The sequence below is a fragment of the Myotis yumanensis genome, unplaced genomic scaffold (genome assembly GCF_028538775.1).
Source record: "Myotis yumanensis isolate MYYU_CA2020_CCGP unplaced genomic scaffold, mMyoYum1.0.hap1 SCAF_10, whole genome shotgun sequence".
Taxonomy (NCBI): Eukaryota; Metazoa; Chordata; class Mammalia; order Chiroptera; family Vespertilionidae; genus Myotis; species Myotis yumanensis.
This window is the reverse complement of record NW_027223761.1, coordinates 37,222,096-37,238,503: the sequence shown is the minus strand read 5'-3', so window position 1 is coordinate 37,238,503 and position 16,408 is coordinate 37,222,096. Positions and strand designations below refer to the sequence as shown.

The 16,408-nt window shown below is 41.3% G+C and overlaps 1 protein-coding gene across 1 annotated transcript in view; it reads right to left on the bottom strand.

The window, feature by feature from the left end:
- The window catches only part of TMEM41B (transmembrane protein 41B), a 36,142-nt gene extending 23,307 nt beyond the window's left edge, over window positions 1–12,835 (bottom strand). Inside the window, exon 1 of the mRNA XM_070425329.1 lies at window positions 12,566–12,835. Coding sequence (XP_070281430.1) covers window positions 12,566–12,686 — 121 coding nt within the window. The 5' untranslated portion in view covers window positions 12,687–12,835. The remainder of the gene's footprint in view (window positions 1–12,565) is intronic.
- Between the last annotated feature and the right edge of the window lie 3,573 nt (window positions 12,836–16,408).

Genomic DNA, 16,408 nt, shown 5'->3' with positions numbered 1-16,408 from the left:
GGAAGAAGAAGAAAAAGGTAAAGATACAAATTATGAACAACAAATATGCATCTATCAACAAGTGAATCTAAGAATCAAGTGAATAAATAATCTGATGTACAGAATGAACTGGTGATTATAATAGAATCAGGGGCATAGAAAGGGAATGGACTGACTATTCTTGGAGGGGAAAGAGGTGTGGAGGAAAAGGGGTGTGGGAGATGCGGGAAGAGACTGGACAAAAATCGTGCACCTATGGATGAGAACAGTGGGTGGGGAGTGAGGGCGGAGGGTGGGGTGGGAGCTGGAAGGAGGGGAGTTATGGGGGGAAAAAAGAGGAACAAATGTAATAATCTGAACAATAAAGATTTAATAAAAAAAATTAAATAAAATTAAAAAAAGAACTATCTGCTGAACATCAATTATGTACCAAATATTTTGCTCAATCTCAATTCTTAAGAATCTGATGCTGCTCTCTTAGCTAGACCCCCAAGGAATGTTAAAAGGGGCTTCGAAGTTTATAGAAAAGCAAGATTACTGGGCTTGAGTGATGGGTGCAAGATTCAAAGAACAGGTGGAAATTTAGTTGAAGACTAAAAGATGAGAAAAGAATATACAGCCTTGCCCTAGCCAGTTTAGCTCAGTGGATAGAGTGTTGGCCTACAGACTGAAGGTCCCGGGTTCGAGTCCAGTCAAGGGCATATCCCTGGGGTGTGGGCTCAATCCCCAGTAGGGGGCATGCAGGAGGCAGCCGATCAATGATTCTCATCATTGATGTTTCTATCTCTCTATCCTTTCTTTTCTGAAATCAATAAAAAAAAATGCATAAAAGAATATACAGCCTTCATTGATCAGTTGCTTCCCATATGCACCTTGACCAGGGATAGAACCCGCAACCTAGGTATGTACCCTGACTGGGTATGGAACCTGCAATCTTTTAGTATATGGGCCAAACACTCCAACCAACTGAGCCACCCGGCCATGGCTAAACATATTTTGAAGACTTCAACAGGTAACACAGTTCTCTTAAATTAAAAATTAGCCCAACCGGGTGTGGCTCAGCAGTTGAGTGTTGACCCAGGAACCAAGGATTCAATTCCCGGTCAGGGCACATGCCCAGGCTGCTGGCTCCATCCCCAGTAGAGGGTGTGCAGGAGGCAGCCAAGCAATGATTCTCTCTCATCACTGATGTCTCTATCTTTCTCTGCCTCTCCTTTCCTCTCTGAAATCAATAAAAACATATTTTTTAAAAAAATTAAATAAGACATTTAGCATGCTAGTCCTAAAATTAAACTGTAATATTTTTCTTTCCATTATGAACTCACCAGTCCTAAGTAAAGAGTTAGAGGTGAGAAAGGTGTCAGACAACATTTAACAGGACTACAGAACACTAACTACCCTGACAGTTTTTTAACTACACATCTCTGATTGCTACCCGTCTTACAGTTGGATGATGAAATAGATAGACACTTGAACAAATTAACCTCCAAGTTCATTTTCTTCACTTTCTAAAATTAGGCAAACTTGTGTAAACATTGTGTTCAACAGTAATACAAACACTGATAAGAATACAATAAAACTAAGTGACATTCCATTTTGAAGCCCCCTTTCAAACAAACTGGTAAATAGGGAAAACTGGCTATTAGGATTCAAAAATCCTTCTTGAATATAATCCTAATAAACCCAGATACTAGCATGTAATTCATTTACTTCTAAACAGATAAAAGGTAAAGAATTTGTTCTAAGGATAACTCTACATCTAAATGTGTAGTATAAATCCAGGGTGTCCCCAAAAATGTATATGCACTTTGAATGATTATAAAAGTCAGTATTTATTAATATACAGTTCATTTTCAAATTTTAAAAGCTTCTACAGAAATGAATATTGTTTTTATCAATGCGTGTTTTCAAATGAATAAATTTTTTAAATCAATGTCTTTTTTTTTGTTTGTTTAATCAATGCCTGTTCTGATCCAGGCACTGCTGATAACTCGAAGCAATGGAATCACAAACATTAAGAATAATTTCATTCAGTATTTGTGTGCTCTCACTTCGTCAACTGTTACTGGTTTTATACTGTAAACTTTATCTTTTATTTATCCCCATAAAAACAAGTCTAGTGGCAAGTTAGGATAAATTTTCTTCGTTCAAAGTGTAGTCTGGCTTCACCCATTATTTAAAACCAGTGCAACTGTGAAAATTGAGTGAGTTATCAGCTATTAAAGTGCGTATATATTTTGGGGGGACACCCTATATTTATAATGTGCCTTCTTCTGGCTGCATTAGACACGTGTCATTAAGCATTTAGAGCTATCCACACCAGTACTTTGTACATTCATTAACCTCTAACTCTTCCATCATACCAATTCACAATCAGAATCATCCTATTATCTGCTTTCCAACCCCTCCCTAGCCAAAGGTACTGTTAGAAAAAGTCAGATCATTGTGCTCCCTTGGCCTAGAACAAGTTCACATGTTTTTCTATCTTTATTTTTTTTTATATTTATTTATTTATTTATTATTAAATCTTTATTGTTCAGATTATTACATTTGTTCCTCTTTTTTCCCCCCATAACTCCCCTCCTTCCAGCTCCCACCCCACCCTCCACCCTCACTCCCCACCCACTGTCCTCTTTCATAGGTGCACGATTTTTGTCCAGTCTCTTCCTGCATCCCCCACACCCCTTTCCCCCAAAGAATAGTCAGTCCATTCCCTTTCTATGCCCCTGATTCTATTATAATCACCAGTTCATTCTGTTCATCAGATTATTTATTCACTTGGTTTTTAGATTCACTTGTTGATAGATGTTGTTTATAATTTGTATCTTTACCTTTTTCTTCTTCTTCCTCTTCTTAAAGGATACCTTTCAGCATTTCATATAATACTGGTTTGGTGGTGATGAACTCCTTTAGCTTTTTCTTATCTGTGAAGCTCTTTAGCTGACCTTCAATTCTGAATGATAGCTTTGCTGGATAAAGTAATCTTGGTTGTAGGTTCTTGGCATTCATCACTTTGAATATTTCTTGCCACTCCCTTCTGGCCTGCAAAGTTTCTGTTGAGAAATCAGCTGACAGTCATATGGGTAGTCCCTTGTAGGTAACTGAGTTTCTTTCTCTTGCTGCTTTTAAGATTCTCTCTTTGTCTTTTGCTCTTGGCATTTTAATGATGATGTGTCTTGGTGTGGTCCTCTTTGGATTCCTTTTGTTTGAGGTTCTCTGCGCTTCCTGGACTTGGCAGTCTATTTCTTTCACCAGGTATGGGAAGTTTTCTGTCATTATTTCTTCAAATAGGTTTTCAGTATCTTGCTCTCTCTATTCTTCTGGCACCCCTATAATTCGGATGTTGGTACACTTGAAGCTGTCCCAGAGGCTCCTTACACTATCTTCGTATTTTTGGATTCTTTTTTCATTTTGCTTTTCCAGTTGGATGTTTTTTGCTTCTTCATATTTCAAATCTTTGACTTGATTCTTGCGATCCTCTGGTCTGCTGTTGGGAGTCTGTATAATATTCTTTATTTCAGTCAGTGTATGCTTAATTTCTAGTTGGTCCTTTATCACAACATCGAGGGTCTCACTAGATTTCTTGAGGATCTCACTACATTTATCGGCAGTTTCTAGAAAATTCTTGAAAAACCTTAAAAGTGTGGTTTTGAACTCTATATCCAGCAGTTTGTTTTCCTCCATTTCTGTCATTTGTGTCCTGTTTCTTTGTCTCCGCATTTTTTATGCTTCCTTGTGTCGATAAAGTGGTGTTCTGTGCTAAGTGTCCTCTGGGGCCCAGTGGTTCAGCCTCCCCAATTACCTGAGGAGGACACTCTTGGTGCTCCCCCTTGTGGTCTTTGTGCACAGTCTTGTTGTAGTTAAGCCTTGGTTGTTGTAAGTAACACTGGGAGGATTGGCCTCCAGGCCAATTGGCTGTGAGAATCAGCTGTGTCGGCAGTGGGAGAACTTCTGTCCTGGAGCTCTAGGGAGGTGCTAATCTAGCCTCTGCCTAAGGCTATCCAGCAAACGCCTCTGTGCAAGGCTTGGGCAGGGCGGGTCCAAAGGGATCAACAGGGCGGGCGGAGCGAGCAGTTATGGCTGCTCTCAGTCCTGCCTTCAGAGGCCCGGCTTCTCAGTGTCCCAGCAATTGCTGCAAGTACCTCCAAGAGAAAGCTGCCCTCGAGTTCCGACCGATGCCAGACAGTCCGCTTCTCCCGTATGAGTCTAGGTCCCCAAAGACTCGCCCGGAACTGGAGCTCAGAGCCTGAGACTCCCTCCGGATTGAAAAAGACAACCGCACCCTCAGCCGCCAGCCCGCTCCGAGTGCGCCTCTGTACCTTAGTATTTTACTTCCGCCCCTCACCTCCTCTGAGTCTTGGTATGCTTTTCTCTTTCCTTCTAGTTGTAGAATTTTCACTCAGCCAGCCCTCCTGTGGTTCTGAGTGATGTCCGTTCCGTCTTTTAGTTGTATTTTTGAAGTGGTTATGCGAGGCAGCAAACTCCGGTGTTTACCTATGCTGCCATCTTGGTTTCTCTGAGATGTTTTTCTATCTTTAATTAAGGTTATCACTGGCAAACAATAATTCTTTTACAGCACTCTCCATGAGGGCTATTTCAAATCTCTTCAAGTCTTTAATTTTACCTTCCACTACTATCAACCAATGACACTGCCTCCACACTTTAGTGAGCTCCCAATCTCTAACTCAAGATCTGCTCACAAAATTATCTTGCCTTGTCCCGTTCCCCTTATCTTTGCATTAAATGCCAGAATACTCCCTTTCAGATCTTACTCTCAGAATTATTTCTCCATTCAGGTAGTATCTTTAATTCCTCCCTCTTACAAGTACCTTTTCTCCAACTTCTAATATGTATATATACATCCTGAAAAAGCCTAATTTAACCTTAATGCCCTTGTACTAACTTCCTATTTCTCTTATTACTTACAAATCAAAATCTTCCTATGTCTCTAAGATCTTAGGAATGACTCTTAATGGTCATCTAGTCCATTAGTTTTCAATATTCTGTTTCCGTTAGACCTACTTAATCCTAACATGAAGGAAGCAAAATACATATCTCCTGAGAATATAACTTTACAGGGACTCTAACAAGTTTTTAAGTTCACAAGAATTTACTGTAGTACTGTTGGAAGTAGATTTTATTTCAAGGACTTTCAAGTTTTTAAATTATTAATAAAAGTGGTGCCAAAGCTGGTTTTGCTCAGTGGATAGAGCATCGGCCTGCGGACTGAAAGGTCCCAGGTTCGATTCCAGTCAAGGGCATGTGCCTTGCTTGTGGGCATATCCCCGGTGGGAGATGTACAGGAGGCGGCTGATCGATGTTTCTCTCTCATCGATGTTTCTGACTCTCTGTCTTTCTCCCTTCCTCTCTGTGGGGAATCAATAAAATATATATTAAAAAAAAAAAAGTGTGCCGAAACTGGTTTGGCTCAGTGGATAGAGTGTTGGCCTGCGGACTGAGGGGTCCCGGGTTCGATTCCGGTCAAGGGCATGTACCTGGGTTGCGGGCACATCCCCAGTGGGAGATGTGCAGGAGGCAGCTAATCGATGTTTCTCTCTCATCGATGTTTCTAGCTCTCTATCTCTCTCCCTTCCTCTCTGTAAAAAATCAATAAAATATATATTTAAAATGAAATAAAAAAATAAAAAAATAAAAAAAATAAAAAAAGTGGTAATATCATCAAGCATAAATTTAAACAGTTAAAATAACTATAAATTACCAAAAAAAAATAACCATTAAAAATCAAAGAAAGTATATTTGTAGGTAGCAGAAGAAACAGCACTACCTATTTTGCATAAAAGCTCATTCTCTTAAGGCTTATGCCCTACAACTCTGCTACCATTCAACCCACACACCCTCACTCACTATCATCTGATTAGATGTGCCTTTCAGGCACTTCCCCCCATCACTGAAGACTGAGACCAAGTTTATAGCAAACTTCTTTATAATCCTAAAGGATTCATCATCCATTTTTATGATCCATCCAGCCTCAAAATTTTTAGACCTTCATTTCTATTCAACCTTAGCCAACCACTTCCAGGGTACACTAAGTTCTCACATCACCTGAGACTGCTCCACCATGGACATTTTAAACTCCAGTATGTCATTCTTTGATCGCTTGTATTCTTTCTTGAGCTTACTCACTTCATTTTCTACCTTCTGTTGGATTCCTCACTTCTCTTCCTTTCATGAAAACAGCCTGGACTTGATAGTGTATCATCTGAAGCAGCACCTTTGATTGGAATCTTTATCCTTTCCTTATATATACTCTAACCCAAAATAGGAATTACAAGTTCACTTTCTTCATTCCTACTCTCTTTTCTAGGTGTAGGATCAGGCTGGCCCAATCATGTTATTCTTACCTTCTGACAACAGTGCATTTGATTGACAATCTAATCAGAGTGAATAACTAGACTTTTATTGTTAATGTTAAGAAAATAATTCTCAAAATTAACAAGATAGCATTTAGCTACCTTCAAGAGGAATCAACCTTAAAGTAAAGCTAACATCAAGCAAGCAGACCACGACATGAAAGAAATCTAATCCTGATGTTACCATTGAGCCACTGGTTCCACACTGAAGCCAGTGAATCCCACTTAATCTCTCAACTTTTTAATTCTATGAATCAATAAACTTCCTTTTAGCAAGGATTTAAATTGTGTTTTCTATTAATTATAAGCAAAAGAATCCTGATACATAATATTTGGATTGAGACTGGCATCAACAAATCAGGCTAATAATACATTGGTTAATGTCCAGTTGCCAATTTTAATCTAACTTTAGTTCCCAGTTATCAGTAACCAGAGCTTTCTTTTTCCTCTTAGCTAGTACCTTGCTCATAGCAGATCCTCAAAGAGTATTTGTTTAAACAAATTAGCATGGCAGGATCTAGAATAAGCATTTAAGAGGGATTTATTGTCCAAGTTCTAGCAATATTATCTTCTAAAAGCAAAAAAACAACTTCAAGACAGTGTTTCTCAAACATTTTTGCCTGCATTCCACAATAAGCAATATATTTTATATCATGATCTGATACACACAAAACCTATATAACTGGCCCTAGCTGGTTTGGCTCAGTGGATAGAGTGTTGACCTGTGGACTGAAGGGTCCTGGGTTCGATTCTGGTCAAGAGCACATGCCTGGGTTGCAGGCTCAGTCCCCAGTGGGGGGCAGCCAATCAATAATTCTTTCTTCCATCTCCCTCCCTTTCTTTTCCTCTCTGAAATCAATATATATGTATATATTCTATATAACTAAAAAGAAATTCAAAGAAAACATCCCCTGCTACCTGTAAAGCACTCTATTTTCTCTCTCTTTTTTTAAATGGCTCATCTTTACTGATCAAATTGATTTCACACTGTTCAAAAGGGTAATAACTTACATGTGGAAAAAACATGATTTTAGGAATTCTCTTAAGTAAAAATGGGGAACTTCTACGACTTGCTAGTAAACAGATCATTGAGGACAAATAACACAAAAGAAAAGAAAATACCTTGTTCCAAGCACGATTGCATACAGATTAGGTCAAGAGCTTTTTAAGTGGTTCTACCTCCTGTTTCTCACCCTTCTTCATCATGCAAGAATTAGATTTCAGAATATTAAACTGGGAGGAGAAACCAAGATGGTGGCATAGGTAAACACCTGAAATTGTTGCCTTGCACAACCACTTCAAAACTACAACTAAAAGACAAAACAGACATCATCCAGAACCACAGGAAGGCTGGCTGAGTGGAAATTCTACAACTAGAAGGAAAGAGAAAAGCACACTGAGACTCAGAGGAGGTGCGGAAGTAAAGTGCAGAGGTACGGAGGCGTGTGGGGAAAGGGTTGGCAATGGAGGACGCTGGTGTCTTTTTCAATAGGGAGGGAGTCACAAGCTCTCGATGGCTCTGAACTCCAGTTCCGGGAAGTCTCTGGGGACTCAGACTCATATGGGGAGAAACTGGACTGTCTGGCAACAGGCAGAACTCGAGGGCGGCTTTCTCTCAGAGGTGCTTGCAGCGGTTACTGTGGGACACTGAGACGGGTCACTGAGACTCGAGGGCCTCTTAGGACAGGGCTGAGGATCAGCCATAGCTGTTTGCTCCGCCCTGGTGATTCCCTGAGACCCCGCCCCACCCAAGCTGCTAGCAGAGGCTTTTGCATATGAATGGGCTGGCCCTTTGAGATCTAAAATTACCTAACCAACTGTAGCTGGGTCAGAGAGACCCAGAACATCCAAAAGAAGGCCCAAGGCCCCACAGCAGCTTGCATTGCTTCACAGCTGGGCCTCATCTGGGCACCTCCAAACCCCAAACAAGGAAGAGGAATCTGCAGATCTCTCCGTAGCCCCTGCTGGGTAGCCTCAGGCAGAGGCTAAATTAGCACCTCCTTAGAGATCCAAGTGCCAGTGTACCTAGTGGTCAGAGTGGGACCATCCAGATTACAACTCCTCAGATCCATAAGGGACACACTCAGGGGGAAAACTCAGTGAGCACCAAAACCCCACTGAAGCAAGTCTTGCCCCATAAGGGTGTCTTCAGCACAGAAGTTCTCCCATTGCAGACACAGCTGATTCTCACAGACAATTGGCCTGGAGGTCAATTCCTCCCAGTGATACCTGCGCTTAACTACAACAAGACTGTGCACACAGCCCAAAAAGGGGTCCGCCAAGAGTGTGCACCTCAGGTAATTGGGGAGGCTGAGCCACTGGGCCCTATAGGACACCTAACACACAAAGCCACTCTACCAACACAGGGAAGTAGCCAAAATGCGGAGACAAAGAAACAGGTCACAAATGACAGAAATGGAGGAAAGCAAACGACTGGATATAGAGTTCAAAACCACGGTTATATGGTTTTTCAAGAATTTTCTGGAAACCGCCGATAAATTTGGTGAGACCCTGGAGGACATGAAAAAAGACAAACTAGAAATTAAGCATACACTGACTGAAATAAAGAATAATATACAGAGATCCAACAGCAGACATGAGGATCCCAAGAATCAAGTCAAAGATTTGAAATACGAAGAAGCAAAAAATACCCAACCGGAAAAGAAAAAAGAATCCAAAAATATCAAGATAGTGTAAGGAGCCTCTGGGACAACTTCAAGCGTACCAACATCCAAATTATAGGGGTGCCAGAAGAAGAGACAGAGCAAGATATTGAAAACCTATTTGAAGAAATAATGACAGAAAACTTCCCCCACCTGGTGAAAGAAATAGACTTACAAGTCCAGGAACCCCAGAGAACCTCAAACAAAAGGAATCCAAAGAGGACCACACCAAGACACATCATCATTAAAATGCCAAGGGCAAAAGACAAAGAGAGAATCTTAAAAGCAGCAAGAGAAAAAAAGTCAGTTACCTACAAGGGACTACCCATACGACTGTCAGCTGATTTCTCAACAGAAACTATGCAGGCCAGAAGGGAGTGGCAAGAAATATTCAAAGTGATACATAGCAAGAACCTACAACCAAGATTACTTTATCCAGCAAAGCTATCATTCAGAATTGAAGGTCAGATAAAGAGCTTCACTGATAAGAAAGAGTTAAAGGAGTTCATCACCACCAAACCAGTATTATATGAAATCCTGAAAGGTATTCTTTAAGAAGAGGAAGAAGAAGAAAAAGGTAAAGATAAAAATTATGAACAACAAATACATATCTATCAATAAGTGAATCTAAAAATCAAGTGAATAAAAAATCTGATGAACAGAGTAAACTGGTGAATACAATAGAATCAGGGGCATAGAAAGGGAGTGGACTGACAATTCTCCAGGGGGGAAAGGGTTTGGAGGGTGTGGGAAGAGACTGGACAAAAATCGTACACCTATGGATGAGGACAGTGTGGGGGTAAGGGCAGAGGGTGGAGTGGGAACTGGGTGGAGGGGAGCTATGGGGGGAAAAAAGAGGAACAACTGTAATAATCTGAACAATAAAGATGTATTAAAAAAAAAAAAAGAATTAGATTTCAGTGTCATTGCTTTTCTCAAGTCTTCACAGTAGTCCTTAGTCTGTAAGGTTCAGATGTTAGATTAGAGACCAGTCATGGCAAGGCACACACCAAATGTACCAAACACTGCATATACTGTGTGAAATACTGCAAGCATACACACAATGACAACTATTTGTCAAAGTTAGGTAGATATGTCAATTAATAAAACTACAAATTTATTTACTATCATTAGTATATATTTTTCAATTAAGAGTTACTAACAATTTTATCTGTTCTCTAAAATCTTTTCTTTTTTGAATGTCAAGTTACCACCTGCAGTGAACAAAAATTCCTTTTTTATAACCTGAAAAATCGGTGGTTAAGTATTTCGAATGACATCACATCACAAGCTGATTTCCACCAGCAAGTAAATCAAAACCTCTTATGTAAAATTTCCTACCCACGAAAGGTACAGAGAATCCTAACACTAACTAGAGACAGACAAACTGACAGAGAAAGGAAGACAAGAAAAAGAAAAAACTAGAAATTTTTTTAAAAAATATGTTTTTATTGATTTTTAGAGAGGAAGTGAGAGTGAGAGAAAGATAGAAACATCAATGATGAGAAAGAATAGAACCATGACCTTCTGGTTCCTAGGTCAATTGCTAAACCACTGACCCACGCCAGCTGGGTTTGCCTAGCCCTTTAAAGTCCTCCATATTATCACATAATTTTGACCATGCCATGGCCAACTTTATTTCCTACTAATTACAAAAATTCTTCACTCCTGATAAGTTACTCTCTTTATTGACACACATAAAGGGTTCACATTTAACTTCAATTCCATTCCCTTCTCTTTTCCAAAACCTATTTATCCAAACCCAAGGAGTCCATGAAGGCATGCTTTCACTTCTCTTCCCTCTATCTTCCTATAGATGTGTAGTCTACAGAAGTCATTTGACAGCATCATAAAAAATAACTGTGTTGAATGTGTTGTTCAAATGATAAAATAAGATAAACAATTTAAAAGTACTTTGGAGATTTCAAGTTTTTATTTTCTGAACAGAATTAGGTTTTTTTAAAAAAGGAATAAATCAACTGACTGCTATCACAAAGCAAATGACAATCTTTTGGGATGCGCTACCTGGAAAACACTTTTCAGGAAAACCCTGGATTATTGTCACTCTCACTAGCAGCATCTTCAAAACAACATTTATTTCATCTGAGTGGGTTTATACATTGAGAGCAATTCATTTCTGAGTTACTAAAGTTATTTGGCTTTACTGTCTATGCATAGAGCTTAAAAAGCCAAAGTACACTGGAGACATTTAAAAATAAAATATCATTTTCTGCTAGACACTCTTTTCATTTAATACATTTTAAACTCGACTCAAAAAGTATTTCATGCCCTAACCGGTTTGGCTCAGTGGATAGAGCATCGGCCTGCGGACTCAAGGGTCCCAGGTTCGATTCCGGCCAAGGGCATGTACCTTGGTTTCGGGCACATACCCAGTAGGGAGTGTGCAGGAGGCAGCTGATCGATGTTTCTCTCTCATCGATGTTTCTAACTCTCTATCCCATTCCCTTCCTCTCTGTAAAAAAATCAATAAAATATATATTGTTTTTAAAAAAAAGTATTTCAGCTGAATGTTAAACATAGTAGCTTCATGTTTATAAATCTTAAGTGTACAATACTTTATTACTGACTATAGTTACAGTGCTGGTAGACACTCTTACAGTCCCTCTTCTTACCCATCACTGGTTGTGAAACACAATAGTGTGAGTAAACTGCAGACAACACAATGGCCATTTGATAGGATCTCTACAAGGTAATGGGCTTTAAAAGCATCTAAAGAACTTGATCATGTTAGTTGCTGGGAAGCAATGAAAAACCTTATGCCAAGGTGGAATCAAAATATGTAATTTCTAGGTATGCTTCTTTTTTGTGGGGAGGGGAAGGGGTTGAGAGAGAGCTCTTATAGCTACAATAGTAATCGCTAACATTTAGCCCTTACTTCATACAAGCCAAGCATTACCCTAAATCCTTTACGTGAATTACTTCGTTTAATCCACGCACCAGTCTAAATAGACACCATTAATTTTATCATCATCCCCACTGCACAGTTCAGACACTAAGCTTTGAAAGATAACAAGTCCAAAGTCATAAGTAAGTAGTAAAGCAGGGACTCAAACCCAAGTGTTCCTGCCACCTGAAGTCACACCTGGACGTAGGTAAGTCCTTGCTCCTAACGAGACCTTACTAATCTGGCTTTGTCACTTTGCGCAAGTCATACAGCCGCCCAGGGCCTCAGCCTCCTCACCTACGAAAATAAAGCAAGGAATGCCAGAGTTCTGACAGCCGTCTAGCTCCAGTATTATCAACCTTACAGTCTCCCTAGCGTCAACCAGCCAGTGCCATTCCTTCTTTTAGCTGAATTTAACTAAAACACTATTTATTACGGCTCACCTACCAGGTGTCCCGCCTGGTGCTGGGCAGCGGCCCAAACGCAGGTGCCCCATTCTCCCTCCTCTCGCCTGGAGAGAACAGGCCCCAGACCCCCCAGCAACCCCCCGGAACCCAGCTGGGGTCCTTCCCCCCGCCCCCCGGAACCCCTACCGGCACCCTCCCGCCTCAGATCCAGGCCCAGCTCTGGTCCCTGGATCCACTCACCCTTCAAGTGGTCTCTGCTGCCCGGCGCTGTGGGAGCCCGCGTCCCCGCAGCCCGGTCCCCCGCCGGGGTCGACTGGAGTGACCCCGCCTGCGATCTTTCGGCGACTCTGCCTTTCGCCATGGCTATTGCAGCCAAGGTGGAGGGAGCGGGGTGATGCCGCGCCTCCTTCAGCACAACTCCGCGTCAGGTCCTTGGAACACCCAGGGCCACAACCACAGACAGTTCCGGGGCGACCGCCTAACCTGAGTCGCCCTCAGTCGGCCGGCACAGTGACGCTCCGCGGAGACCTGCAGCGCCCACTCGCACTAGGCTCCGCCCCGCGGCGCTCGCGCGCCCGCCCAGTGACCGCGAGACCAGTCAGGGTGCCGGCCCGCCCCATCCACTGACCCGCCCCGCCTCGCGACTGCGGGGAGCATGCGCAGTGGCGGCACCGGAGTCACCCCGTGTGACTCGCGGACCCGGACTTCCAGTGCGCAGCTTGAGTTATCCGGAAGTGCAGTTCCTGCGGCTGCGAACCCTTTGTCCCGGCCGCCGGAAGTGCCCGCGAATGACTAGTGGGCGGTTTGCCGCGGGGGCTGGTTCAGCCCACTCCCATCTCCACCAATTCCGACGCTATTGTCTGGAATTGGGAGGGGCTAGAGAGAATGCTTGGTATGCAGATGTTGGAGGACATGAAACCTGGGGCGATTCTACCGAGTTTCAGAAAACTAAGGCTGAGGGAGGAGCTATAACCTGTGAAGGTCACTGGGTGGCAGACATGGGTTTAGAATCGGAGTTTTCCTGTTCCCAAGGGAGTGCTGTCCTTTGTCATCACCCTGCGCCCCTGGCTTGTAAACCCAGGTCTGCTTCATTACAGTTAGCTTTTCCTTTTGCTGAGCCCAAACGTGCCATTTTTTTAGTTACTTTTTCCATTCCTACCTCTCCCTTCAGTAGTCGGTTTTCTCACTGGAGAGTGTATTGGAATTACCTCTTGAAAGCAATTTGACAGTGTGTATAAAAGTACTGTTCCTATCCAGCAATTACATTTATAGGAACCTAATCCTTGGAAATATACAAAGAGAGTTGTTTCTTATTATTTATTAGTGTAATGGTAAATGTGGAAGCAATCTAAAAACGCAACAGTAAAGAAAAATGGTTCAGGCCCTGGCCGGATGTTCAGGTGGTTAGAGCATCGTCCAGAACCCGCCAATGGTGCGGGTTCCATGCCTGGTCAGGGCACATACAAGAATCAACTGATGAATGCATGGATGAGTGGAACAACAAATTGATGTTTCAAACTCTCTCTTCCTTCCTCTCTTTCTAAAATAAAAATAAGTTTAAATGGTTACGTAAATTATGGGAGATCCATTTAATGCAGTGGTTCTCAACCTTGGCTGCACATTAGAATCACCTGGGAATCTTGTTAAAATCCTGATTTCTGGGCCTCATCCTCTGGAAATTCTGTTCCTTTGTTACTAATGATGAGGCCCAGAAATCAGGATTTCAACAAGATTCCCAGGTGATTCTAATGTGCAGCCAAGATTGAGAACCACTGATTTAATGGAAGTGTTTTATGTGCACGTCACGTCCTCTGCCTACTAACATTAAGGCCTTCAGTGACCACTCTAAGAAGTAGATACCCATTTTATTTCCTTCATAGTTGTTTTTAAAAGCAATAATTACTTGGATTATTTGTTTGCTTGTTTATTGTTTGCCTGCACCTCTAGAATGTAGGCTTTATAAGGTAGCGGCCTTGTCTTTTTTTCATCTTGTATTCCTCAGCAGCTAAGTGGACATTTGATAAATTTATTGAATAAATTTTCAGCCATAGAAAATGATATTTATGAAGAAACTAATAATCTCAAAAATGCTTATTCCAAGAACTCCAAGAGCTAATTATAAAAATATATATATATATTAGAAGACATATTTAAGCAAGTAAATTTATACCAGTGTAGAGGTCTTCTAGATATATTTTACTACACACAAAAATTAAGTATGAGAAAAACACACACAAAAAACCCAACAAACTAAAACTAAGACCAGACTGAGAAAAAATATTTGTCACATAAATAGGAATTTCTATAAATTAATAAGAAAATCACAACTCGACAGAAAAGTGAACAAAATATAAATTGTCAATTCCCAGGAGAAAAAACTAAATAGCCAAAAACGGATGAATAATCTCATTTATACAGTGTGATAACACTAATAGGTGCATGGATTGCAATAGCAGAAAGAGACATATTTAAATTAGAATGGGGCTGCAGTGAAGAATTATTTTTAAATTGATTTACAGGATAAGTGCAATTTTTTTTCAAGATCTTTTTTAAAAGTTGATTTTAGAGAGAAAGAGGGAGAAAAAGAGAAACATCAATTTGTTATTCCACTTACTTATGCATTCATTGGTTGATTCTTGTATGAGCCCTGACAAGGGATCAAACCTGCAACCTTGGTGAGATTATGTTCTAACTAACCGAGCTACCCAGCCTGGGCAGAATTGAGTGGGAATTAATAACAAAAGGAAGGAAGGAAGGAAGGAAGGAAGGAAGGAAGGAAGGAAAACTACTGCTTATTTTTTAAAAAGCTGCAAGTAAGGAGAAGGAGAATGGAAATGAATAAGATGAAAGAGATAAGACCAAGGACCTTATGACAAAGTGCTAGAAGTTTGAACTAAACCCTCCAACATCCAAAGCCACTGAAGAACTTTTTTTCTGAGTGCCTTTTCAGAGCTAATTTATTTATTTGTTTGTTTATTTTACTTTTCAATGACAGTTTACATTCAATATTATTTTGTATTAGTTTCAGATGTACAGATAGTGGTTAGACAATTACATACTTTACAAAGTATTCCCCCTGATATTTCCAGTACTCACCACGCACCATACATAATTATTACAATATTATTGGCTATATTCCCTATACTGTACTTTATATCCCTGTGACTATTTTGTAACTACTAATTTGTACTTCCTTTTTTATTATTGTGAATCCTCATCCGAGGATATTTTTCCCATTGATTTTTAGAGAGAGTGGAAGGGAGAAGGAGAGACAGAGAGAAACATCGATGTGAGAGAGACACATTAATTGGTTGCCTCCTGCATGCACTCCGACCAGGGCCAATGCAACCAATGTATGTGCCCTTGACCGGAATCATACTCGGGACCCTTCAGTCCAAGGGCCGACGTTCTATCTACTGAGCCAAACTGGCTAGGGTCTAATTTGTACTTCGTAATTCCTTTACTTTTACACCCAGTCCCCCATACCCGTTCCTCTCTGGCAACCATCAGTCTGTTCTCTGTACTCTTAGTCTGTTTCCATTTTGTTTGTTCATTTATATTGTTCTTTAGATTTCACATATAAGTGAAATCATATGGTATTTGCCTTTTTCTGTCTGACTTATTTCACTTACCATAATACTCTCTAGGTCAAGCATGTCAAACGCCAGCCACATGCAGCCCACACAAATATTTTGCGGCCCTGCCAATATAATGGTGTGAGCAGTTATGTACAACTAAAGGCCTGGTGCACGAAACTTGTGCAGGCGGGGGTGAGGGGGGAGGTCCCTCAGCCAAGCCTCCGCCATCTCCAATCCGGGACCCTTCGTGGGATGTCCGACTGCTGGTTTAGGCCTGACACTGCATGACATCCCTCTCACAAACCGAAACTGCTGGCTCCTAACTGCTCACCTGCCTGCCTGCCTGATCGCCCCTATCTGCTCTCTCCTACCAGCCTGATTGCCCCTAACTGCTCTCCCCTGCTGGCCTGATTGCCCCTAACTTCTCTTCCCTGCCAGCCTGATTGCCCCTAACCGCCTCTGCCTCAGCCCCCACCACCGTGGCTTTGTCCTGAAGGACGTCCGG